Genomic DNA, 22,183 nt, shown 5'->3' with positions numbered 1-22,183 from the left:
GCATTTTTTTGGAAGGGAAACTATTTCACTCATTTGTAAGTAATTATAGGTCATATTTCATAGAAATCTGGAAACACTGGACAGTTACCTTAAGCTGCCCTCTACTTATTGATAACCTTTTATTCCTGTATTCCTTTAATCTTTGCTCTGAGGCAAACACTTTTAAATCTGTCCCTATGTGATTTATGAAAGGCATCAGTAGTGACATAGCCTCTGAGCGCCTTTCTTCCTGTGCCATAGATTACGTGATACTCCATGCTGCGGAGCCTCTCCCTGACAGGGACAGAGCATTAGGCCCCTCCAACCAGCAGGACCAATCAGTGTATGAGGAGAGACACCTGCGCTATATCTCCCCTCTGGGGAAGGTAACTTGTCACCTGCATGAGTTGCTTTCACACATGCTGTGCTTCCACCTCTCATCTCCTTTTGTTGTTAATTGAGTCTTTGTAAACAAACATTGTATAGCTTTAAAAAGCTATGATGATTAATTTCTTACAGGCTACTGTCAGTCCTTGCATCCATACAGTAGCTCCGTCTATGACATTGAGAGTAGTTGCATTTCCCCAGCCCTATCCCCTGGCTCACCAAACAAAGTGGCAGGGTCAGGTAGTTGAAATGACACATTGTGCCTTTATGTTGATTCTAAAAAAAAAAATGCCGTGGCTGAACGCAAGTCGACTGACTCTCTGCTTTCAGATGGTATTTGGGGGACAAAAGAAAATGAGAAAATACTAAGCCCTAGAAATTGTCACTTCACTTTTTATCATGTACCACAAGAGGACAGTGTTCTCCTATCCTTCTGCAATCCACACTATTCTGAACAAAACATTTTAGGCATCCTGTACCAAGGGTCAAATCTATTTCAACATACAGTAACTTTAATTCAGGAATTGGAGTGGTGAACATTCCTTTCAATTATGACCGTTTTCAATACATCAATTTAATCTAATTCAGAACTCAAGCCTAGAATTGACTAGGTTAAAATACGAACACCCCCAACCTGTTGTACTGTATATTACAGTACATGTTTTAATATAAAACGTTCTGTCCTCATTGTATTTAGGGGAACTTTGGCAGTGTTGAGCTGTGCCGATATGATCCTCTGGGGGACAACACAGGCGAGCTGATTGCTGTGAAGAAGCTACAGCCCAACAAGCAGTCAAACCTGGAAGACTTTCAAAAGGAAATCAACACCATTCGCTCCCTGCATTGTGACTACATTGTCAAATACAGGGGTGTCTGCTACAGCATGGGTAAGAACATGCAAATAAATTCATACACCAAGACCCCAATAACACTTTTTGTAGGCTATAATGCCACCTATGAAATAAAGGTTATCTGCAGCTGCACCACAGTTGATAGCATGGGAAATGTACCTGTTCTATGAAGTGTCGCTAGACAAACTCATATTTGAAGTTTGTTGGGGTTTTTGGTATCCTTTCAGTCAATGTCAATAGACCATGCAACAGTCAATGGAACATAAAATGGGCTGAAATCTTTGTGATTTTCATAATCATAGCTGAAATGCCAGAAATGCCATTACTTGATAACTTTAGACTATCTCAAAACTGTCTTTGTCAACCTCCATATCTTTATTAGCTTCTTAAATGTGCCCTCTTTGTTATTTATACTCAAGACACTGAATAAAATATAAATATTTGTTTTTCCCCCAGAGGGAACTTCTTTCTCTTCCTATTCTTGAAAAAACGTAAAAGATTAGGTAGTGTATTAGAAGTAAGAACCTTCAGCATACATGTAAATAATAGCTGTTTCAAGGCAGGAATGTTTGTGTTAACTCTCTGAATGTTTATCCACATTTTGGGTAGGTCGACTCAGCATGAGCTTGGTGATGGAATATTTGCCCTATGGCAGTCTGATTGGATACCTGGAGAAGAACCGGCAGCTCATCAACAACAGGAGGATGTTGCTTTTTGCCTCTCAAATCTGTAAAGTATGAGCCCAATTCAAAGAGCAGAAGTCCTGACTATTCCATACAAGACTGTTTATCTCTACATTGTAAAGGGGAAAAACCTTAATTGTGTTGTTTTGCACACTTAGGGATTGGAGTACTTGCAGAGCATGCGCTACGTGCACCGGGATCTGGCTGCTAGGAACATTCTGGTAGCAAGTGACACACTGGTCAAAATAGCTGATTTTGGCCTGACAAAGATCATTCCCTTTGACAAGGAGTACTACCGTGTGACACATCCTGGTGAAAGCCCCATTTTCTGGTAACTGCCATTGCATTTGGAATTTACTTTCCACTCATGTGTGGAAATGACATGATCTACTTCAGTGTTCTTCCTGGAGACACTTGTTACCTTTTCACATTACTGATCCAAACTGAGCTGTCCTGTGCTAGGCTGGATGAACATCCATCAATGTTGCTGGCACAAAGTAAAAGTACAGTACTGTTAGGGTTAGCGCGATAGTGTGCACATTTAGTGCACATTTCTGTTCATGCACTAACACACCTGATTCTCCAATGAATCCAGGTCAATAGACTTGAAGTGCTGCTGAGAGCATCTTCATTTTCTATGGAAATTAGCTCTAAGGCAAGTTGTCTTCTAATAAGGCTTCTGTTCATACCCAGGTATGCCCCAGAGTCCATCACAGAGTCCAAATTCTCCCACAAGTCAGATGTCTGGAGTTTTGGAGTCGTCCTTCATGAGCTCTTCTCCTATTGTGAGCACAACTGCAACCCAAAGAGGGTAAGTGGCTTAACCAAGCCTTAATACCTTGTTCTACTGGTCTCATTAAATATCTGTGTTTCAGCTTGAGCTATCTCAAATCTACCAACCCTGACATGACATTACTTTAAGCTCATAAAAAAATATTTTCATTTTTTTGTGTCAATGATTTTAACTAAATTATTATGATTGTACATTACCTGCCCATAAATGCCTAATTTGATTCTGACATATTTTCTCTCCCATCCACTGCACATTTAAAGCTATATATGCAGGAGATTGGCAATGACATGCAGGGTCTCTCCATTTCAATGCATCTGGTTGATATCCTGAAGGACAACTGGAGGTTGCCTGCTCCACCACTCTGCCCTCCCAGAGTAAGACACCTTCCACAGCCATATGCCACGCTTAGGGTGGCCTAGCGGTTAGATTGTTGGACCAGTAACTGAAAGATCACTGGTTCAAATGCCTACGCCGACAAGGTGAAAAATCCATCAATGTGCCCTTGAACAAGGCACTTAACCCTAATTTGCCAAAAACCAAAATGTGTAGCCCTTGGGGTCCCAAGGACCAAGTTTGGGAAATGCTGCTTTAGCTAGTCCATACTCACAACAACACAATGATTTTAAATGCATGTTGAGGAGTGCACAAAGTCACTCTTTAAGATAAATTAATTAATACTGGTCCTATCCTGAGTTTTTACAGGCATAGACACTAGACATAGGGATGTCTCAGGTATGAAAGTTATTATTTTGCCTGTTTTTGTAACCTTCCATTGTTTTATTTAACAGATTCATAGTATGATGACGGCGTGCTGGGGATACAGCGCTGAGGAACGGCCAACGTTCTCCACCCTGGGAGATCAGATTGAGACCAGCATCCAAGATGAGAGAGAAGGTTCAAAAGGATGAATATAACTGAAGCCAACCCTATTAGAGAATGTTGCATTCTAACTTGAAATATACATATTCCTGTTACCATATTAGAACTTATTGATTACATTACATGTATAATAAATGTACAGTTGAAGTCGGAAGTTTACATACACCTTAGCCAAATACATTTAAACTCAGTTTTTCACAATTCCTGACATTTAATAATAAAAATTCCCTGTCTTAGGTCAGTTAGGATCACCACTTTCTCACTCAATTAGTATTGGTAGCATTGCCTTTAAATGGTTTAACTTGGGTCAAACGTTTCAGATAGCTGGTGTAACTGAGTCAGGTTTGTCAGCCTCCTTGCTCGCACACGCTTTTTCAATTCTGTCCACAAATTTTCTATAGGATTGAAGTCAGGGCCTTGTGATGGCCACTCCAATACCTTGACTTTGTCGTCCTTAAGCCATTTTGCCAAAACTTTGGAAGTATGCTTGGGGTCATTGTCCATTTGGAAGACCCATTTGCGACCAAGCTTTAACTTCCTGACTGATGTCTTGAGATGTTGCTTCAATGTATCCACATAATTGTCCTTCCTCATGATGCCATCTACTTTGTGAAGTGCACCAGTCCCTCCTGCAGCAAAGCACCCCCACAACATGATGCTTGTGTTGTTCGGCTTGCAAGCCTCCCCCTTTTTCCTCCAAACATAACAATGGTCATTATGACCAAACAGTTCTATTTTTGTTTCATCAGACCAGAGGACATTTCTCCAAAAAGTCTGATCTTTGTCCCCATGTGCAGTTGCAAACCGTAGTCTGGCTTTTTTTATGGCGGTTTGGAGCAGTGGCTTCTTCCTTGGTGAGCTGCCTTTCAGTTTATGTCGATATAGGACTCATTTTACTGTGGATATAGATACTTTTGTACTTGTTGCCTCCAGCATCTTCACACGGTCCTTTGCTGTTGTTCTGGGATTGATTTGCACTTTTCGCACCAAATTACGTTAATCTCTAGGAGACGGAACGCATCTCCTTCCTGAGCGGTATGACGGCTGCATAGTCCCATGGTGTTTATACTTTATACTTATACTATTGTTTATACAGATGAACGTGGTACCTTCAGGCTTTTGGAAATTGCTCCCAAGAATGAACCAGACTTGTGGAGGTCTACAAATGTTTTTCTGAGGTCTTTGCTGATTTCTTTTGATTTTCCCATGATGTCAAGTAAAGAGGCACTGAGTTTGAAGGTATGCCTTCAAATACATCTACAGGTACACCTCCAATTGACTCAAATGATGTCAATTAGCCTATCAGAAGCTTCTACAGCCATGACATCATTTTCTGGACTTGCCAAAACTACAGTTTGTTAACGATAAATTTGTGGAGTGGATGAAAAATGAGTTTTAATGACTCCAACCTAAGTGTATGTAAACTTCCGACTTCAACTGTATATGTTAGGAGTTAATGCAAGGTGAATAGGAACGTTGTGCATGGAAAGTTACTGATTGAGAGACTGGCCAAACATGTTATTGCTGAATATTAAGTTCCTACGGAATGAGGAAAGAGCAACAGTTTAGTCTCAGTTCCTGATAAGGCAGGCCAGTTTCCAAAAAAGTAGTACCAGGAAGCACGTGGAACTCAACTCGAGTTACGGTTAACAGTTGAAGAGAGAAGGAACTTTGGCAGGACCATGACAATACCAGTAAGAGGAACAGACTGACATACAAGGAGGTGACTCGGCCTAGTCAGAATGCATACACACATGTTTGAGTGACCTGTATGTTGTGTTTGCAGCTGAAGCATCCAGTGGGTTGAATATATATGTTTTGAGCTTTTTCTAATCATCCGTGTGAGTTTTTCTCTGTTTTTTCACAACCTAATAACGACTGGAAAGAAACCTTTTGATAATAAATCATGATGTAATCTTTAGAGTGTCTAAGCACACAAATAAACAATACTCTTATAAGAGCTTGTCATCTTCAGGTTTACTTTTCACCTTTTTTAATTGAGCCATTATTTTAACAGGGAATCAACATTGAGGCCCAGGTCTCTTTTCCAATTGAGCCATGCATACAAAATCCCCGCACACAAAAGCCCTACATTCAAAATACATAAATAATATACAGAAAATACAGAATAGGTAGCCTATTTTCCAACTTCAGTCCACCCTGGAATTCATTCAATGTCTGAGGGACACAGAATCCAAATATGGAACATGTGATCAGATGTGAGATAGGTACCAATATGGGATATTCATTTGACCAGTATTATTGTAGCAAAATAATCCTGCAGCAACAGGATTTTAACCTTTAGTCCATAATGTTGCTTGATCGGTGGTTAGCCTATGGCCTACCTGGTTACATAAAGGTGAGATAAACATAAATAAAATAAATTAGCTGGACAAAAGTAGGCTATGTGAAAAGTGCAACACTGTTAATATAACCGTGTAAGTGCAGTTTTTCAGTGAATTTATGTAAATCACGAAGCTCATCTGAATTTCCTTTGGCGCAGGAATATTCTCATTCTCAAATTAAGATCATACATCAAGGCCATCAACTGCCTTCTCTCAAATGCCTTTTCTCTCAGGACTGCGACCTGAGTCCATGTGGAGTGAGCATGGAGAGAAATCCCGTCCAAACTTCTATCTTGCTGCTGGTGTACTGGTAGAAAAATGGGTGCTGTGAGGAGGAATGTGATTACTAGAAATATAAGATGAATATACTGTATGTCAATGTAAATGTACTTTCTGCAAGTGTCGGTGTGTGCTAAATTGAGGGTCTCAAATTGAAGTGATAGACCCCACGTGAAGTACTAGGGACTGTCATTATACATTTGGGTTGGATAATTTATCAATAAGTTTAATAATGATTCGGAAATGCGAGAAGGAGAGACAGAGAGCTGCCCCTAAATGCACTCATGCTCAAACTCGTACACTTTTGATAGACTTAAAGGGGCAATCTGCTATATCCATTTTTTTCTTATAAAATGTATATATAAATATATATAAAAATCTTAAATTCTTGTTAATATAACTGCACTGTCCAATTTACAGTAGCTATTACTGCGAAAAAATGCCATGCTACTGTTTGAGGAAAGCTCCTAACAACAAAACACTTTTTTCCACCGCGATAGGTTTGATAAATTCACCTCTGAAGGTGAAATTTGTAATTACATTATGAAATCTTGCTCTGATTTATCATCCAAAGGATCCCAGAGATAACATGAAGTGTTGTTTTGTTCGATAAAATCCTTTTTCATATCCTAAAAAGGTCCATATAGCATGCACGATAGATTTTTGTATTTCCATTCTTTCAATTTGCAAAAAAAGGACTCTGTGAAAATCTAACCCTAAACGTTGTTTCAACCAGTCAAATCACATGTATATATATGCTTCAGAGATCCTTGAAAGTAACCAGACTTCACTATATCACTAGGGGTGTAGTGTATCCTATAGGACACCAAATTTGGTCAGAGAGTGATGGCTTCACGGCACACCGATGATGCGGGCCGGGCATCACTTGGTCGACTCTAATAAGCACCAATCGGGGTCAAACAAAACTAGCTAGATAGCCAATGAGCTGGGCTTTACGAGAATGTCCAGAATCCCCGTTTCTGTTGCAAACTGTAGCACTAGTTTTGAGGCACTAGTTTTGGGCAGTCTACAGGGATGACCTATGGACTTCTGAGAAGAAAACTGGTGAGTGCTGTAGCTATAGAGTTCATTAAAGGGGCACTCACCACATGGGATTTTAATGAGTTTTTATTTTCTGAGTTTTCATTACACACGCTAACTATTTTGATAAAGAAATGTTCTGGGAACATGGGATACAACATGTTGGAACTATTTGACTATTGTTAGCAATTTTTCTAATATAGTGAACAACACCGCTTTGAAGGGTTTTGTATGACCTATGACCTTCTGATGACCTTCCGTTGTGGCTTGATCACCTGCATTGGAAAGCCATTTGGATAATGAATTTATGGTCATTTGTAATACAGCTTTCAAGATCATTTGTGTAATTGGTAAATATGTTTCTTAGCCATATTTGTAATTTGGACCACTGTGAAGAGGGAGAGGGCATTGCTTTTAACTAAGGGTATGCTGCTTTAAGTCTATTTTCCTATGACCATAGGGGTTAAATCATTTTTCTTTTGAGGTTTTTTCAGTTTAGTGATTTTAATTTGATTAGGTTAGTTGAAATTTTGTTTTATATATTTTTTTCAGTTTTGTTTTACATTACTCTCATATGGAGAGATGTGTAAAACATGGGGGAGGATTCAGTTTTTTGAGGGTTTGAATTGAAGTTATACACCTTAAGTGATATGTGAAGGAGTGTAATTGTATTGTTGAGTGTATTGTATTATTGTGTTTGTTTTGTTCTATTCCCGAGGGGTATAGGTCTAACTTCTTGATCCTTGGCCCTACGATGGAGTTGACAGTGAGATGGGGAGTATAAACCAATTTGAAAGAATAGTTTCAATAGAATGTGTTGATATTCTCTGTGAAATATGTATAGATATGTGTATAAAGAATAATTGGTCAAATTCTTCATTTATAATGTAGTTAATGAACTGAACTAAACTGTTGTTCTGATCTGTTCTTTCAAGGTTATCATGAAAAGTGACATCAGACGGTATCTTAATGCATGGAAAAGATAATTGGACCGAATAGTGTGTGTACCTCAAAACCCCCTCTAACTGGCTGTAGAAGAGTGATAAAGGCATTGAAGAAGGCCTTCCGAACCACTTCTACCGAGAGAAAGGAACCAAGCCAGAAATTGGTGTACAGTATCAGATCTAAGCTATCAACTGCTTTTCTTTCATGTTTCTCTCATACTGTGAGAGTCCACTTGGAGAGATCATGGAGAGAGATCTGTTCTAACATTTTCTTATGATGCTGGTATATTGGTTGACGAATGGACAAGACATGAGTGGTAAAGATGAGACATTGAAATTGGGACATTATCATGGGCCGTCCACTTTGAACTGTGAAGCTATCTGAAGACGAACGAAAGAGACGCCAGAAGAATCAGTGCCTGAGAGGGGGGGTTGGTCAACTGTGCCAATAAAATTGTTTATACTTTTGTGGTATCAGGTTGATTTAAGAGGTCTACACCATGTAAATTGTAGTAATTTAGATTAAGAATGCATTGAGATACTGATCTGTATTATGATCATGATTAAAAAAGTTAATAGTAGAATTATGGGAAAATTATACTGAATGTAAATCAGCTAATATTGATGTGTGTTAAATTGAGGTTTTTACTTTGAGTGATAAGACACATTTGAATCACTGAGGAATGTCGTTCTAATTATTGGTTGGATAAATAGTTGGGTTGTTAATTATGATTTGGAATATGAATGATTTCCCTGACCTATTCTCTATTCCTGAGAATATTTCTGAGCATGAGGACTTAGAGGGATGTCTGTCCTATATGTTGAGGAGGCCTGTGTTTAGATACTGGTTCTCATGTAACTTAGGGAGCATTTCTATGTTATGTTTTTATTTTCCTCAAATTGATTATTCTGTGTTATTAAACATGTGCAAGTTTGTCTTGTAGAATAAAGGTTGTAAACTTAGTTTCAGAAGGGTGAAAGCTTACGTATAAGCTAAGGTATTTGACATTGAGGGGATTAGATTTTTTATTTGATTTTAAATATTGAGTATGTAATTAATAGTCTGATTCTTTAGAAGGGTCAATGTCCCTGAGAGGGGAATGTCGTGGCGGAATCAGAATTATTTAGGTAACATTTATAAATAAAATGTTTTATTTATTTTATTGCATGCTTATGTGAGATATGTCATTAGAATGTCTATTTTTGGATAATACTGTTGGCCGGTTGCAGTTATCTGTTCTCTGTCAGGTTTCAGTTACTTGGGCCACAGAAAGGGGAGAGGTCAAGCTTGTCTTCATATGTAAACAAATATTTTAAACCATGTTAAGGGATGATTGAGGGGGAACCAATTATCTCTTGGCTCCACAATGTCTGTGTGCCAGTCATTGTGTCTCCGTGAGCTTGTCCAGAATGGGAGTGTCTAAAATGACAATTGATATATATATATCCTAATGTCTTGGTACTGTGTTGTACCAAGAACGAGGAGTAGAACCTCGTTTTAGGAGAGCAAACTGAACGATAATTTATAGCTAATGCTGTCTGGCTATGGAATACTCCTCTCTCAAGTAAAGTCTTCCTTTGTAATGTTCCTAAGATCTGTTATTCGTCATGTGAGTTGAGATAGGTGTGTCTTGGCTATAAATGATACTAAGAACTGTTTTGTAAGCACTCTCACAGGGTTGTGATGGAGCTCATATAATTAAAGATGGACTTTATGATAACTCTGACTTGTGTGTGGTTTGCTCTCATGATTTGGTAAATACAGGAAATTTCCACTACATTTGGCGACGAGGAGGGGGATGTGAATCTTCCCTCGGTGACCGTTCCTGATGATCTAGGTAAATAAATCGTGCACGAGGGATCCCCCAAACTTGGGATCTTAGGGAAACCACACTTCAGGAATGAAGTAGAGTAAAGGTTATCTGCAGCTGCACCACAGTTGATAGCATGGGAAATGTACCTGTTCTATGAAGTGTCGCTAGACAAACTCATATTTGAAGTTTGTCAACCTCCATATCTTTATTAGCTTCTTAAATGTGCCCTCTTTGTTATTTATACTCAAGACACTGAATAAAATATAAATATTTGTTTTTCCCCAGAGGGAACTTCTTTCTCTTCCTATTCTTGAAAAAACGTAAAAGATTAGGTAGTGTATTAGAAGTAAGAACCTTCAGCATACATGTAAATAATAGCTGTTTCAAGGCAGGAATGTTTGTGTTAACTCTCTGAATGTTTATCCACATTTTGGGTAGGTCGACTCAGCATGAGCTTGGTGATGGAATATTTGCCCTATGGCAGTCTGATTGGATACCTGGAGAAGAACCGGCAGCTCGTCAACAACAGGAGGATGTTGCTTTTTGCCTCTCAAATCTGTAAAGTATGAGCCCAATTCAAAGAGCAGAAGTCCTGACTATTCCATACAAGACTGTTTATCTCTACATTGTAAAGGGGAAAAACCTTAATTGTGTTGTTTTGCACACTTAGGGATTGGAGTACTTGCAGAGCATGCGCTACGTGCACCGGGATCTGGCTGCTAGGAACATTCTGGTAGCAAGTGACACACTGGTCAAAATAGCTGATTTTGGCCTGACAAAGATCATTCCCTTTGACAAGGAGTACTACCGTGTGACACATCCTGGTGAAAGCCCCATTTTCTGGTAACTGCCATTGCATTTGGAATTTACTTTCCACTCATGTGTGGAAATGACATGATCTACTTCAGTGTTCTTCCTGGAGACACTTGTTACCTTTTCACATTACTGATCCAAACTGAGCTGTCCTGTGCTAGGCTGGATGAACATCCATCAATGTTGCTGGCACAAAGTAAAAGTACAGTACTGTTAGGGTTAGCGCGATAGTGTGCACATTTAGTGCACATTTCTGTTCATGCACTAACACACCTGATTCTCCAATGAATCCAGGTCAATAGACTTGAAGTGCTGCTGAGAGCATCTTCATTTTCTATGGAAATTAGCTCTAAGGCAAGTTGTCTTCTAATAAGGCTTCTGTTCATACCCAGGTATGCCCCAGAGTCCATCACAGAGTCCAAATTCTCCCACAAGTCAGATGTCTGGAGTTTTGGAGTCGTCCTTCATGAGCTCTTCTCCTATTGTGAGCACAACTGCAACCCAAAGAAGGTAAGTGGCTTAACCAAGCCTTAATACCTTGTTCTACTGGTCTCATTAAATATCTGTGTTTCAGCTTGAGCTATCTCAAATCTACCAACCCTGACATGACATTACTTTAAGCTCATAAAAAATATTTTCATTTTTTTGTGTCAATGATTTTAACTAAATTATTATGATTGTACATTACCTGCCCATAAATGCCTAATTTGATTCTGACATATTTTCTCTCCCATCCACTGCACATTTAAAGCTATATATGCAGGAGATTGGCAATGACATGCAGGGTCTCTCCATTTCAATGCATCTGGTTGATATCCTGAAGGACAACTGGAGGTTGCCTGCTCCACCACTCTGCCCTCCCAGAGTAAGACACCTTCCACAGCCATATGCCACGCTTAGGGTGGCCTAGCGGTTAGATTGTTGGACCAGTAACTGAAAGATCACTGGTTCAAATGCCTACGCCGACAAGGTGAAAAATCCATCAATGTGCCCTTGAACAAGGCACTTAACCCTAATTTGCCAAAAACCAAAATGTGTAGCCCTTGGGGTCCCAAGGACCAAGTTTGGGAAATGCACTTTAGCTAGTCCATACTCACAACAACACAATGATTTTAAATGCATGTTGAGGAGTGCACAAAGTCACTCTTTAAGATAAATTCATTAATACTGGTCCTATCCTGAGTTTTTACAGGCATAGACACTAGACATAGGGATGTCTCAGGTATGAAAGTTATTATTTTGCCTGTTTTTGTAACCTTCCATTGTTTTATTTAACAGATTCATAGTATGATGACGGCGTGCTGGGGATACAGCGCTGAGGAACGGCCAACGTTCTCCACCCTGGGAGATCAGATTGAGACCAGCATCCAAGATGAGAGAGAAGGTTCAAAAGGATGAATATAACTGAAGCCAACCCTATTAGAGAATGTTGCATTCTAACTTGAAATATACATATTCCTGTTACCATATTAGAACTTATTGATTACATTACATGTATAATAAATGTACAGTTGAAGTCGGAAGTTTACATACACCTTAGCCAAATACATTTAAACTCAGTTTTTCACAATTCCTGACATTTAATAATAAAAATTCCCTGTCTTAGGTCAGTTAGGATCACCACTTTCTCACTCAATTAGTATTGGTAGCATTGCCTTTAAATGGTTTAACTTGGGTCAAACGTTTCAGATAGCTGGTGTAACTGAGTCAGGTTTGTCAGCCTCCTTGCTCGCACACGCTTTTTCAATTCTGTCCACAAATTTTCTATAGGATTGAAGTCAGGGCCTTGTGATGGCCACTCCAATACCTTGACTTTGTTGTCCTTAAGCCATTTTGCCAAAACTTTGGAAGTATGCTTGGGGTCATTGTCCATTTGGAAGACCCATTTGCGACCAAGCTTTAACTTCCTGACTGATGTCTTGAGATGTTGCTTCAATGTATCCACATAATTGTCCTTCCTCATGATGCCATCTACTTTGTGAAGTGCACCAGTCCCTCCTGCAGCAAAGCACCCCCACAACATGATGCTTGTGTTGTTCGGCTTGCAAGCCTCCCCCTTTTTCCTCCAAACATAACAATGGTCATTATGACCAAACAGTTCTATTTTTGTTTCATCAGACCAGAGGACATTTCTCCAAAAAGTCTGATCTTTGTCCCCATGTGCAGTTGCAAACCGTAGTCTGGCTTTTTTTATGGCGGTTTGGAGCAGTGGCTTCTTCCTTGGTGAGCTGCCTTTCAGTTTATGTCGATATAGGACTCATTTTACTGTGGATATAGATACTTTTGTACTTGTTGCCTCCAGCATCTTCACACGGTCCTTTGCTGTTGTTCTGGGATTGATTTGCACTTTTCGCACCAAATTACGTTAATCTCTAGGAGACGGAACGCATCTCCTTCCTGAGCGGTATGACGGCTGCATAGTCCCATGGTGTTTATACTTTATACTTATACTATTGTTTATACAGATGAACGTGGTACCTTCAGGCTTTTGGAAATTGCTCCCAAGAATGAACCAGACTTGTGGAGGTCTACAAATGTTTTTCTGAGGTCTTTGCTGATTTCTTTTGATTTTCCCATGATGTCAAGTAAAGAGGCACTGAGTTTGAAGGTATGCCTTCAAATACATCTACAGGTACACCTCCAATTGACTCAAATGATGTCAATTAGCCTATCAGAAGCTTCTACAGCCATGACATGACATGTCACTGTAAAACGCTCCCTGAAACACTTCTGCGAGCAGGCCTTTCTAATCGACCTGGCCGGGGTATCCTGGAAGGATATTGATCTCATCCCGTCAGTAGAGGATGCCTGGATATTTTTTTATTTTTTATTATTTTTTTTAAATGCCTTCCTAACCATCTTAAATAAACATGCCCCATTTAAGAAATTTAGAACCAGGAACAGATATAGCCCTTGGTTCTCCCCAGACCTGACTGCCCTTAACCAACACAAAAACATCCTATGGCGTTCTGCATTAGCATCGAACAGCCCCCGTGATATGCAGCTGTTCAGGGAAGCTAGAAATCATTATACACAGGCAGTTAGAAAAGCCAAGGCTAGCTTTTTCAAGCAGAAATTTGCTTCCTGCAACACTAACTCAAAAAAGTTCTGGGACACTGTAAAGTCCATGGAGAATAAGAACACCTCCTCCCAGCTGCCCACTGCACTGAAGATAGGAAACACTGTCACCACTGATAAATCCACCATAATTGAGAATTTCAATAAGCATTTTTCTACGGCTGGCCATGCTTTCCACCTGGCTACTCCTACCCCGGACAACAGCACTGCACCCCCAACAGCAACTCGCCCAAGCCTTCCCCATTTCTCCTTCTCCCAAATCCATTCAGCTGATGTTCTGAAAGAGCTGCAAAATCTGGACCCCTACAAATCAGCCGGGCTAGACAATCTGGACCCTTTCTTTCTAAAATTATCTGCCGAAATTGTTGCCACCCCTATTACTAGCCTGTTCAACCTCTCTTTCGTGTCGTCTGAGATTCCCAAAGATTGGAAAGCAGCTGCGGTCATCCCCCTCTTCAAAGGGGGGGACACTCTTGACCCAAACTGCTACAGACCTATATCTATCCTACCGTGCCTTTCTAAGGTCTTCGAAAGCCAAGTCAACAAACAGATTACCGACCATTTCGAATCTCACCATACCTTCTCTGCTATGCAATCTGGTTTCAGAGCTGGTCATGGGTGCACCTCAGCCACGCTCAAGGTCCTAAACGATATCTTAACCGCCATCGATAAGAAACATTACTGTGCAGCCGTATTCATTGATCTGGCCAAGGCTTTCGACTCTGTCAATCACCATATCCTCAATCACCATATCCTCATCGGCAGACTCGACAGCCTTGGTTTCTCAAATGATTGCCTCGCCTGGTTCACCAACTACTTCTCTGATAGAATTCAGTGTGTCAAATCGGAGGGTCTGCTGTCCGGACCTCTGGCAGTCTCTATGGGGGTGCCACAGGGTTCAATTCTTGGACCGACTCTCTTCTCTGTATACATCAATGAGGTCGCTCTTGCTGCTGGTGAGTCCCTGATCCACCTCTACGCAGACGACACCATTCTGTATACTTCTGGCCCTTCTTTGGACACTGTGTTAACAACCCTCCAGGCAAGCTTCAATGCCATACAACTCTCCTTCCGTGGCCTCCAATTGCTCTTAAATACAAGTAAAACTAAATGCATGCTCTTCAACCGATCGCTACCTGCACCTACCCGCCTGTCCAACATCACTACTCTGGACGGCTCTGACTTAGAATACGTGGACAACTACAAATACTTAGGTGTCTGGTTAGATTGTAAACTCTCCTTCCAGACCCATATCAAACATCTCCAATCCAAAGTTAAATCTAGAATTGGCTTCCTATTTCGCAACAAAGCATCCTTCACTCATGCTGCCAAACATACCCTTGTAAAACTGACCATCCTACCAATCCTCGACTTTGGCGATGTCATTTACAAAATAGCCTCCAATACCCTACTCAACAAATTGGATGCAGTCTATCACAGTGCAATCCGTTTTATCACCAAAGCCCCATATACTACCCACCATTGCGACCTGTACGCTCTTGTTGGCTGGCCCTCGCTTCATACTCGTCGCCAAACCCACTGGCTCCATGTCATCTACAAGACCCTGCTAGGTAAAGTCCCCCCTTATCTCAGCTCGCTGGTCACCATAGCATCTCCCACCTGTAGCACACGCTCCAGCAGGTATATCTCTCTAGTCACCCCCAAAACCAATTCTTTCTTTGGCCGCCTCTCCTTCCAGTTCTCTGCTGCCAATGACTGGAACGAACTACAAAAATCTCTGAAACTGGAAACACTTATCTCCCTCACTAGCTTTAAGCACCAACTGTCAGAGCAGCTCACAGATTACTGCACCTGTACATAGCCCACCTATAATTTAGCCCAAACAACTACCTCTTTCCCAACTGTATTTAATTTTAATTTATTTATTTATTTTGCTCCTTTGCACCCCATTATTTTTTATTTCTACTTTGCACATTCTTCCATTGCAAAACTACCATTCCAGTATTTTACTTGCTATATTGTATTTACTTTGCCATCATGGCCTTTTTTTGCCTTTACCTCCCTTCTCACCTCATTTGCTCACATTGTATATAGACTTGTTTATACTGCATTATTGACTGTATGTTTGTTTTTACTCCATGTGTAACTCTGTGTCGTTTTATCTGTCGAACTGCTTTGCTTTATCTTGGCCAGGTCGCAATTGTAAATGAGAACTTGTTCTCAACTTGCCTACCTGGTTAAATAAAGGTAAAATAAAAAAATAAAATAAAATAAAAACATCATTTTCTGGACTTGCCAAAACTACAGTTTGTTAACGATAAATTTGTGGAGTGGATGAAAAATGAGTTTTAATGACTCCAACCTAAGTGTATGTAAACTTCCGACTTCAACTGTATATGTTAGGAGTTAATGCAAGGTGAATAGGAACGTTGTGCATGGAAAGTTACTGATTGAGAGACTGGCCAAACATGTTATTGCTGAATATTAAGTTCCTACGGAATGAGGAAAGAGCAACAGTTTAGTCTCAGTTCCTGATAAGGCAGGCCAGTTTCCAAAAAAGTAGTACCAGGAAGCACGTGGAACTCAACTCGAGTTACGGTTAACAGTTGAAGAGAGAAGGAACTTTGGCAGGACCATGACAATACCAGTAAGAGGAACAGACTGACATACAAGGAGGTGACTAGGCCTAGTCAGAATGCATACACACATGTTTGAGTGACCTGTATGTTGTGTTTGCAGCTGAAGCATCCAGTGGGTTGAATATATATGTTTTGAGCTTTTTCTAATCATCCGTGTGAGTTTTTCTCTGTTTTTTCACAACCTAATAACGACTGGAAAGAAACCTTTTGATAATAAATCATGATGTAATCTTTAGAGTGTCTAAGCACACAAATAAACAATACTCTTATAAGAGCTTGTCATCTTCAGGTTTACTTTTCACCTTTTTTAATTGAGCCATTATTTTAACAGGGAATCAACATTGAGGCCCAGGTCTCTTTTCCAATTGAGCCATGCATACAAAATCCCCGCACACAAAAGCCCTACATTCAAAATACATAAATAATATACAGAAAATACAGAATAGGTAGCCTATTTTCCAACTTCAGTCCACCCTGGAATTCATTCAATGTCTGAGGGACACAGAATCCAAATATGGAACATGTGATCAGATGTGAGATAGGTACCAATATGGGATATTCATTTGACCAGTATTATTGTAGCAAAATAATCCTGCAGCAACAGGATTTTAACCTTTAGTCCATAATGTTGCTTGATCGGTGGTTAGCCTATGGCCTACCTGGTTACATAAAGGTGAGATAAACATAAATAAAATAAATTAGCTGGACAAAAGTAGGCTATGTGAAAAGTGCAACACTGTTAATATAACCGTGTAAGTGCAGTTTTTCAGTGAATTTATGTAAATCACGAAGCTCATCTGAATTTCCTTTGGCGCAGGAATATTCTCATTCTCAAATTAAGATCATACATCAAGGCCATCAACTGCCTTCTCTCAAATGCCTTTTCTCTCAGGACTGCGACCTGAGTCCATGTGGAGTGAGCATGGAGAGAAATCCCGTCCAAACTTCTATCTTGCTGCTGGTGTACTGGTAGAAAAATGGGTGCTGTGAGGAGGAATGTGATTACTAGAAATATAAGATGAATATACTGTATGTCAATGTAAATGTACTTTCTGCAAGTGTCGGTGTGTGCTAAATTGAGGGTCTCAAATTGAAGTGATAGACCCCACGTGAAGTACTAGGGACTGTCATTATACATTTGGGTTGGATAATTTATCAATAAGTTTAATAATGATTCGGAAATGCGAGAAGGAGAGACAGAGAGCTGCCCCTAAATGCACTCATGCTCAAACTCGTACACTTTGATAGACTTAAAGGGGCAATCTGCTACATCCATTTTTTTCTTATAAAATGTATATATAAATATATATAAAAATCTTAAATTCTTGTTAATATAACTGCACTGTCCAATTTACAGTAGCTATTACTGCGAAAAATGCCATGCTACTGTTTGAGGAAAGCTCCTAACAACAAAACACTTTTTTCCACCGCGATAGGTTTGATAAATTCACCTCTGAAGGTGAAATTTGTAATTACATTATGAAATCTTGCTCTGATTTATCATCCAAAGGATCCCAGAGATAACATGAAGTGTTGTTTTGTTCGATAAAATCCTTTTTCATATCCTAAAAAGGTCCATATAGCATGCACGATAGATTTTTGTATTTCCATTCTTTCAATTTGCAAAAAAGGACTCTGTATGTTCTTAGCCATATTTGTAATTTGGACCACTGTGAAGAGGGAGAGGCATTGCTTTTAACTAAGGGTATGCTGCTTTAGTCTGGTTTTCTATGACCATAGGGGTTAAATCATTTTTCTTTTGAGGTTTTTTCAGTTTAGTGATTTTAATTTGATTAGGTTAGTTGAAATTTTGTTTTATATATTTTTTCAGTTTTGTTTCAGAGGTGAAAGCTTACGTATAGCTAAGGTATTTGACATTGAGGGGATTAGATTTTTTATTTGATTTTAAATATTGAGTATGTAATTAATAGTCTGATTCTTTAGAAGGGTCAATGTCCCTGAGAGGGGAATGTCGTGGCGGAATCAGAATTATTTAGGTAACATTTATAAATAAAATGTTTTATTTATTTATTGCATGCTTATGTGAGATATGTCATTAGAATGTCTATTTTGGATAATACTGTTGGCCGGTTGCAGTTATCTGTTTCTCTGTCAGGTTTCAGTTACTTGGGCCACAGAAAGGGGAGAGGTCAAGCTTGTCTTCATATGTAAACAAATATTTTAAACCATGTTAAGGGATGATTGAGGGGGAACCAATTATCTCTTGGCTCCACAATGTCTGTGTGCCAGTCATTGTGTCTCCGTGAGCTTGTCCAGAATGGGAGTGTCTAAATGACAATTGATATATATATATCCTAATGTCTTGGTACTGTGTTGTACCAAGAACGAGGAGTAGAACCTCGTTTTAGGAGAGCAAACTGAACGATAATTTATAGCTAATGCTGTCTGGCTATGGAATACTCCTCTCTCAAGTAAAGTCTTCCTTTGTAATGTTCCTAAGATCTGTTATTCGTCATGTGAGTTGAGATAGGTGTGTCTTGGCTATAAATGATACTAAGAACTGTTTTGTAAGCACTCTCACAGGGTTGTGATGGAGCTCATATAATTAAAGATGGACTTTATGATAACTCTGACTTGTGTGTGGTTTGCTCTCATGATTTGGTAAATACAGGAAATTTCCACTACATTTGGCGACGAGGAGGGGGATGTGAATCTTCCCTCGGTGACCGTTCCTGATGATCTAGGTAAATAAATCGTGCACGAGGGATCCCCCAAACTTGGGATCTTAGGGAAACCACACTTCAGGAATGAAGTAGAGTAAAGGTTATCTGCAGCTGCACCACAGTTGATAGCATGGGAAATGTACCTGTTCTATGAAGTGTCGCTAGACAAACTCATATTTGAAGTTTGTCAACCTCCATATCTTTATTAGCTTCTTAAATGTGCCCTCTTTGTTATTTATACTCAAGACACTGAATAAAATATAAATATTTGTTTTTCCCCAGAGGGAACTTCTTTCTCTTCCTATTCTTGAAAAAACGTAAAAGATTAGGTAGTGTATTAGAAGTAAGAACCTTCAGCATACATGTAAATAATAGCTGTTTCAAGGCAGGAATGTTTGTGTTAACTCTCTGAATGTTTATCCACATTTTGGGTAGGTCGACTCAGCATGAGCTTGGTGATGGAATATTTGCCCTATGGCAGTCTGATTGGATACCTGGAGAAGAACCGGCAGCTCGTCAACAACAGGAGGATGTTGCTTTTTGCCTCTCAAATCTGTAAAGTATGAGCCCAATTCAAAGAGCAGAAGTCCTGACTATTCCATACAAGACTGTTTATCTCTACATTGTAAAGGGGAAAAACCTTAATTGTGTTGTTTTGCACACTTAGGGATTGGAGTACTTGCAGAGCATGCGCTACGTGCACCGGGATCTGGCTGCTAGGAACATTCTGGTAGCAAGTGACACACTGGTCAAAATAGCTGATTTTGGCCTGACAAAGATCATTCCCTTTGACAAGGAGTACTACCGTGTGACACATCCTGGTGAAAGCCCCATTTTCTGGTAACTGCCATTGCATTTGGAATTTACTTTCCACTCATGTGTGGAAATGACATGATCTACTTCAGTGTTCTTCCTGGAGACACTTGTTACCTTTTCACATTACTGATCCAAACTGAGCTGTCCTGTGCTAGGCTGGATGAACATCCATCAATGTTGCTGGCACAAAGTAAAAGTACAGTACTGTTAGGGTTAGCGCGATAGTGTGCACATTTAGTGCACATTTCTGTTCATGCACTAACACACCTGATTCTCCAATGAATCCAGGTCAATAGACTTGAAGTGCTGCTGAGAGCATCTTCATTTTCTATGGAAATTAGCTCTAAGGCAAGTTGTCTTCTAATAAGGCTTCTGTTCATACCCAGGTATGCCCCAGAGTCCATCACAGAGTCCAAATTCTCCCACAAGTCAGATGTCTGGAGTTTTGGAGTCGTCCTTCATGAGCTCTTCTCCTATTGTGAGCACAACTGCAACCCAAAGAAGGTAAGTGGCTTAACCAAGCCTTAATACCTTGTTCTACTGGTCTCATTAAATATCTGTGTTTCAGCTTGAGCTATCTCAAATCTACCAACCCTGACATGACATTACTTTAAGCTCATAAAAAATATTTTCATTTTTTTGTGTCAATGATTTTAACTAAATTATTATGATTGTACATTACCTGCCCATAAATGCCTAATTTGATTCTGACATATTTTCTCTCCCATCCACTGCACATTTAAAGCTATATATGCAGGAGATTGGCAATGACATGCAGGGTCTCTCCATTTCAATGCATCTGGTTGATATCCTGAAGGACAACTGGAGGTTGCCTGCTCCACCACTCTGCCCTCCCAGAGTAAGACACCTTCCACAGCCATATGCCACGCTTAGGGTGGCCTAGCGGTTAGATTGTTGGACCAGTAACTGAAAGATCACTGGTTCAAATGCCTACGCCGACAAGGTGAAAAATCCATCAATGTGCCCTTGAACAAGGCACTTAACCCTAATTTGCCAAAAACCAAAATGTGTAGCCCTTGGGGTCCCAAGGACCAAGTTTGGGAAATGCACTTTAGCTAGTCCATACTCACAACAACACAATGATTTTAAATGCATGTTGAGGAGTGCACAAAGTCACTCTTTAAGATAAATTCATTAATACTGGTCCTATCCTGAGTTTTTACAGGCATAGACACTAGACATAGGGATGTCTCAGGTATGAAAGTTATTATTTTGCCTGTTTTTGTAACCTTCCATTGTTTTATTTAACAGATTCATAGTATGATGACGGCGTGCTGGGGATACAGCGCTGAGGAACGGCCAACGTTCTCCACCCTGGGAGATCAGATTGAGACCAGCATCCAAGATGAGAGAGAAGGTTCAAAAGGATGAATATAACTGAAGCCAACCCTATTAGAGAATGTTGCATTCTAACTTGAAATATACATATTCCTGTTACCATATTAGAACTTATTGATTACATTACATGTATAATAAATGTACAGTTGAAGTCGGAAGTTTACATACACCTTAGCCAAATACATTTAAACTCAGTTTTTCACAATTCCTGACATTTAATAATAAAAATTCCCTGTCTTAGGTCAGTTAGGATCACCACTTTCTCACTCAATTAGTATTGGTAGCATTGCCTTTAAATGGTTTAACTTGGGTCAAACGTTTCAGATAGCTGGTGTAACTGAGTCAGGTTTGTCAGCCTCCTTGCTCGCACACGCTTTTTCAATTCTGTCCACAAATTTTCTATAGGATTGAAGTCAGGGCCTTGTGATGGCCACTCCAATACCTTGACTTTGTTGTCCTTAAGCCATTTTGCCAAAACTTTGGAAGTATGCTTGGGGTCATTGTCCATTTGGAAGACCCATTTGCGACCAAGCTTTAACTTCCTGACTGATGTCTTGAGATGTTGCTTCAATGTATCCACATAATTGTCCTTCCTCATGATGCCATCTACTTTGTGAAGTGCACCAGTCCCTCCTGCAGCAAAGCACCCCCACAACATGATGCTTGTGTTGTTCGGCTTGCAAGCCTCCCCCTTTTTCCTCCAAACATAACAATGGTCATTATGACCAAACAGTTCTATTTTTGTTTCATCAGACCAGAGGACATTTCTCCAAAAAGTCTGATCTTTGTCCCCATGTGCAGTTGCAAACCGTAGTCTGGCTTTTTTTATGGCGGTTTG

General features: G+C 39.8%; 3 protein-coding genes across 5 annotated transcripts in view; all 3 read left to right on the top strand.

Moving 5' to 3' along the window:
- Positions 1 to 5,543, top strand: part of LOC109889150 (tyrosine-protein kinase JAK2) — a 36,006-nt gene extending 30,463 nt beyond the window's left edge. For all 3 annotated transcript variants that reach the window (XM_020480369.2, XM_031822544.1, XM_031822543.1), the window contains exons 18-24: positions 241 to 365; positions 1,064 to 1,253; positions 1,827 to 1,951; positions 2,059 to 2,231; positions 2,594 to 2,711; positions 2,954 to 3,067; positions 3,482 to 5,543. In XM_020480369.2, coding sequence (XP_020335958.2) covers positions 241 to 365; positions 1,064 to 1,253; positions 1,827 to 1,951; positions 2,059 to 2,231; positions 2,594 to 2,711; positions 2,954 to 3,067; positions 3,482 to 3,601 — 965 coding nt within the window. In that variant the 3' untranslated portion in view covers positions 3,602 to 5,543. The remainder of the gene's footprint in view (positions 1 to 240; positions 366 to 1,063; positions 1,254 to 1,826; positions 1,952 to 2,058; positions 2,232 to 2,593; positions 2,712 to 2,953; positions 3,068 to 3,481) is intronic.
- Positions 5,544 to 10,429: 4,886 nt separating this feature from the next.
- Positions 10,430 to 12,324, top strand: LOC116373962 (tyrosine-protein kinase JAK2-like). Its single transcript, XM_031822545.1, has 5 exons — positions 10,430 to 10,558; positions 10,666 to 10,838; positions 11,201 to 11,318; positions 11,560 to 11,673; positions 12,087 to 12,324. The coding sequence occupies exons 1-5, from the start codon at positions 10,445 to 10,447 to the stop codon at positions 12,204 to 12,206; spliced, it is 639 nt and encodes a 212-aa protein (XP_031678405.1). The 5' UTR covers positions 10,430 to 10,444; the 3' UTR covers positions 12,207 to 12,324.
- A 7,277-nt stretch (positions 12,325 to 19,601) lies between these two features.
- Positions 19,602 to 21,496, top strand: LOC116373961 (tyrosine-protein kinase JAK2-like). The gene is made up of 5 exons (XM_031822542.1): positions 19,602 to 19,730; positions 19,838 to 20,010; positions 20,373 to 20,490; positions 20,732 to 20,845; positions 21,259 to 21,496. The coding sequence occupies exons 1-5, from the start codon at positions 19,617 to 19,619 to the stop codon at positions 21,376 to 21,378; spliced, it is 639 nt and encodes a 212-aa protein (XP_031678402.1). The 5' UTR covers positions 19,602 to 19,616; the 3' UTR covers positions 21,379 to 21,496.
- Positions 21,497 to 22,183: the final 687 nt, after the last annotated feature.

Source organism: Oncorhynchus kisutch, linkage group LG4 (assembly GCF_002021735.2).
Source record: "Oncorhynchus kisutch isolate 150728-3 linkage group LG4, Okis_V2, whole genome shotgun sequence".
NCBI lineage: Eukaryota > Metazoa > Chordata > Actinopteri > Salmoniformes > Salmonidae > Oncorhynchus > Oncorhynchus kisutch.
The sequence above is the reverse complement of the archived record's forward strand: the minus strand, read 5'-3'. Positions and strand labels throughout refer to the sequence as shown.

Bases quoted from the DNA above. Each gene is read 5' to 3' on its own strand.
- LOC116373961 (XM_031822542.1), top strand. From the start codon at position 19,617: ATGAGCTTGGTGATGGAATATTTGCCCTATGGCAGTCTGATTGGATAC. The intron at 19,731-19,837 runs GTATGAGCCCAA...TTGCACACTTAG, and splicing joins TTGCCTCTCAAATCTGTAAA to GGATTGGAGTACTTGCAGAG. The intron at 20,491-20,731 runs GTAAGTGGCTTA...GCACATTTAAAG, and splicing joins ACAACTGCAACCCAAAGAAG to CTATATATGCAGGAGATTGG.
- LOC116373962 (XM_031822545.1), top strand. From the start codon at position 10,445: ATGAGCTTGGTGATGGAATATTTGCCCTATGGCAGTCTGATTGGATAC. The intron at 10,559-10,665 runs GTATGAGCCCAA...TTGCACACTTAG, and splicing joins TTGCCTCTCAAATCTGTAAA to GGATTGGAGTACTTGCAGAG. The intron at 11,674-12,086 runs GTAAGACACCTT...TTTATTTAACAG, and splicing joins CACCACTCTGCCCTCCCAGA to ATTCATAGTATGATGACGGC.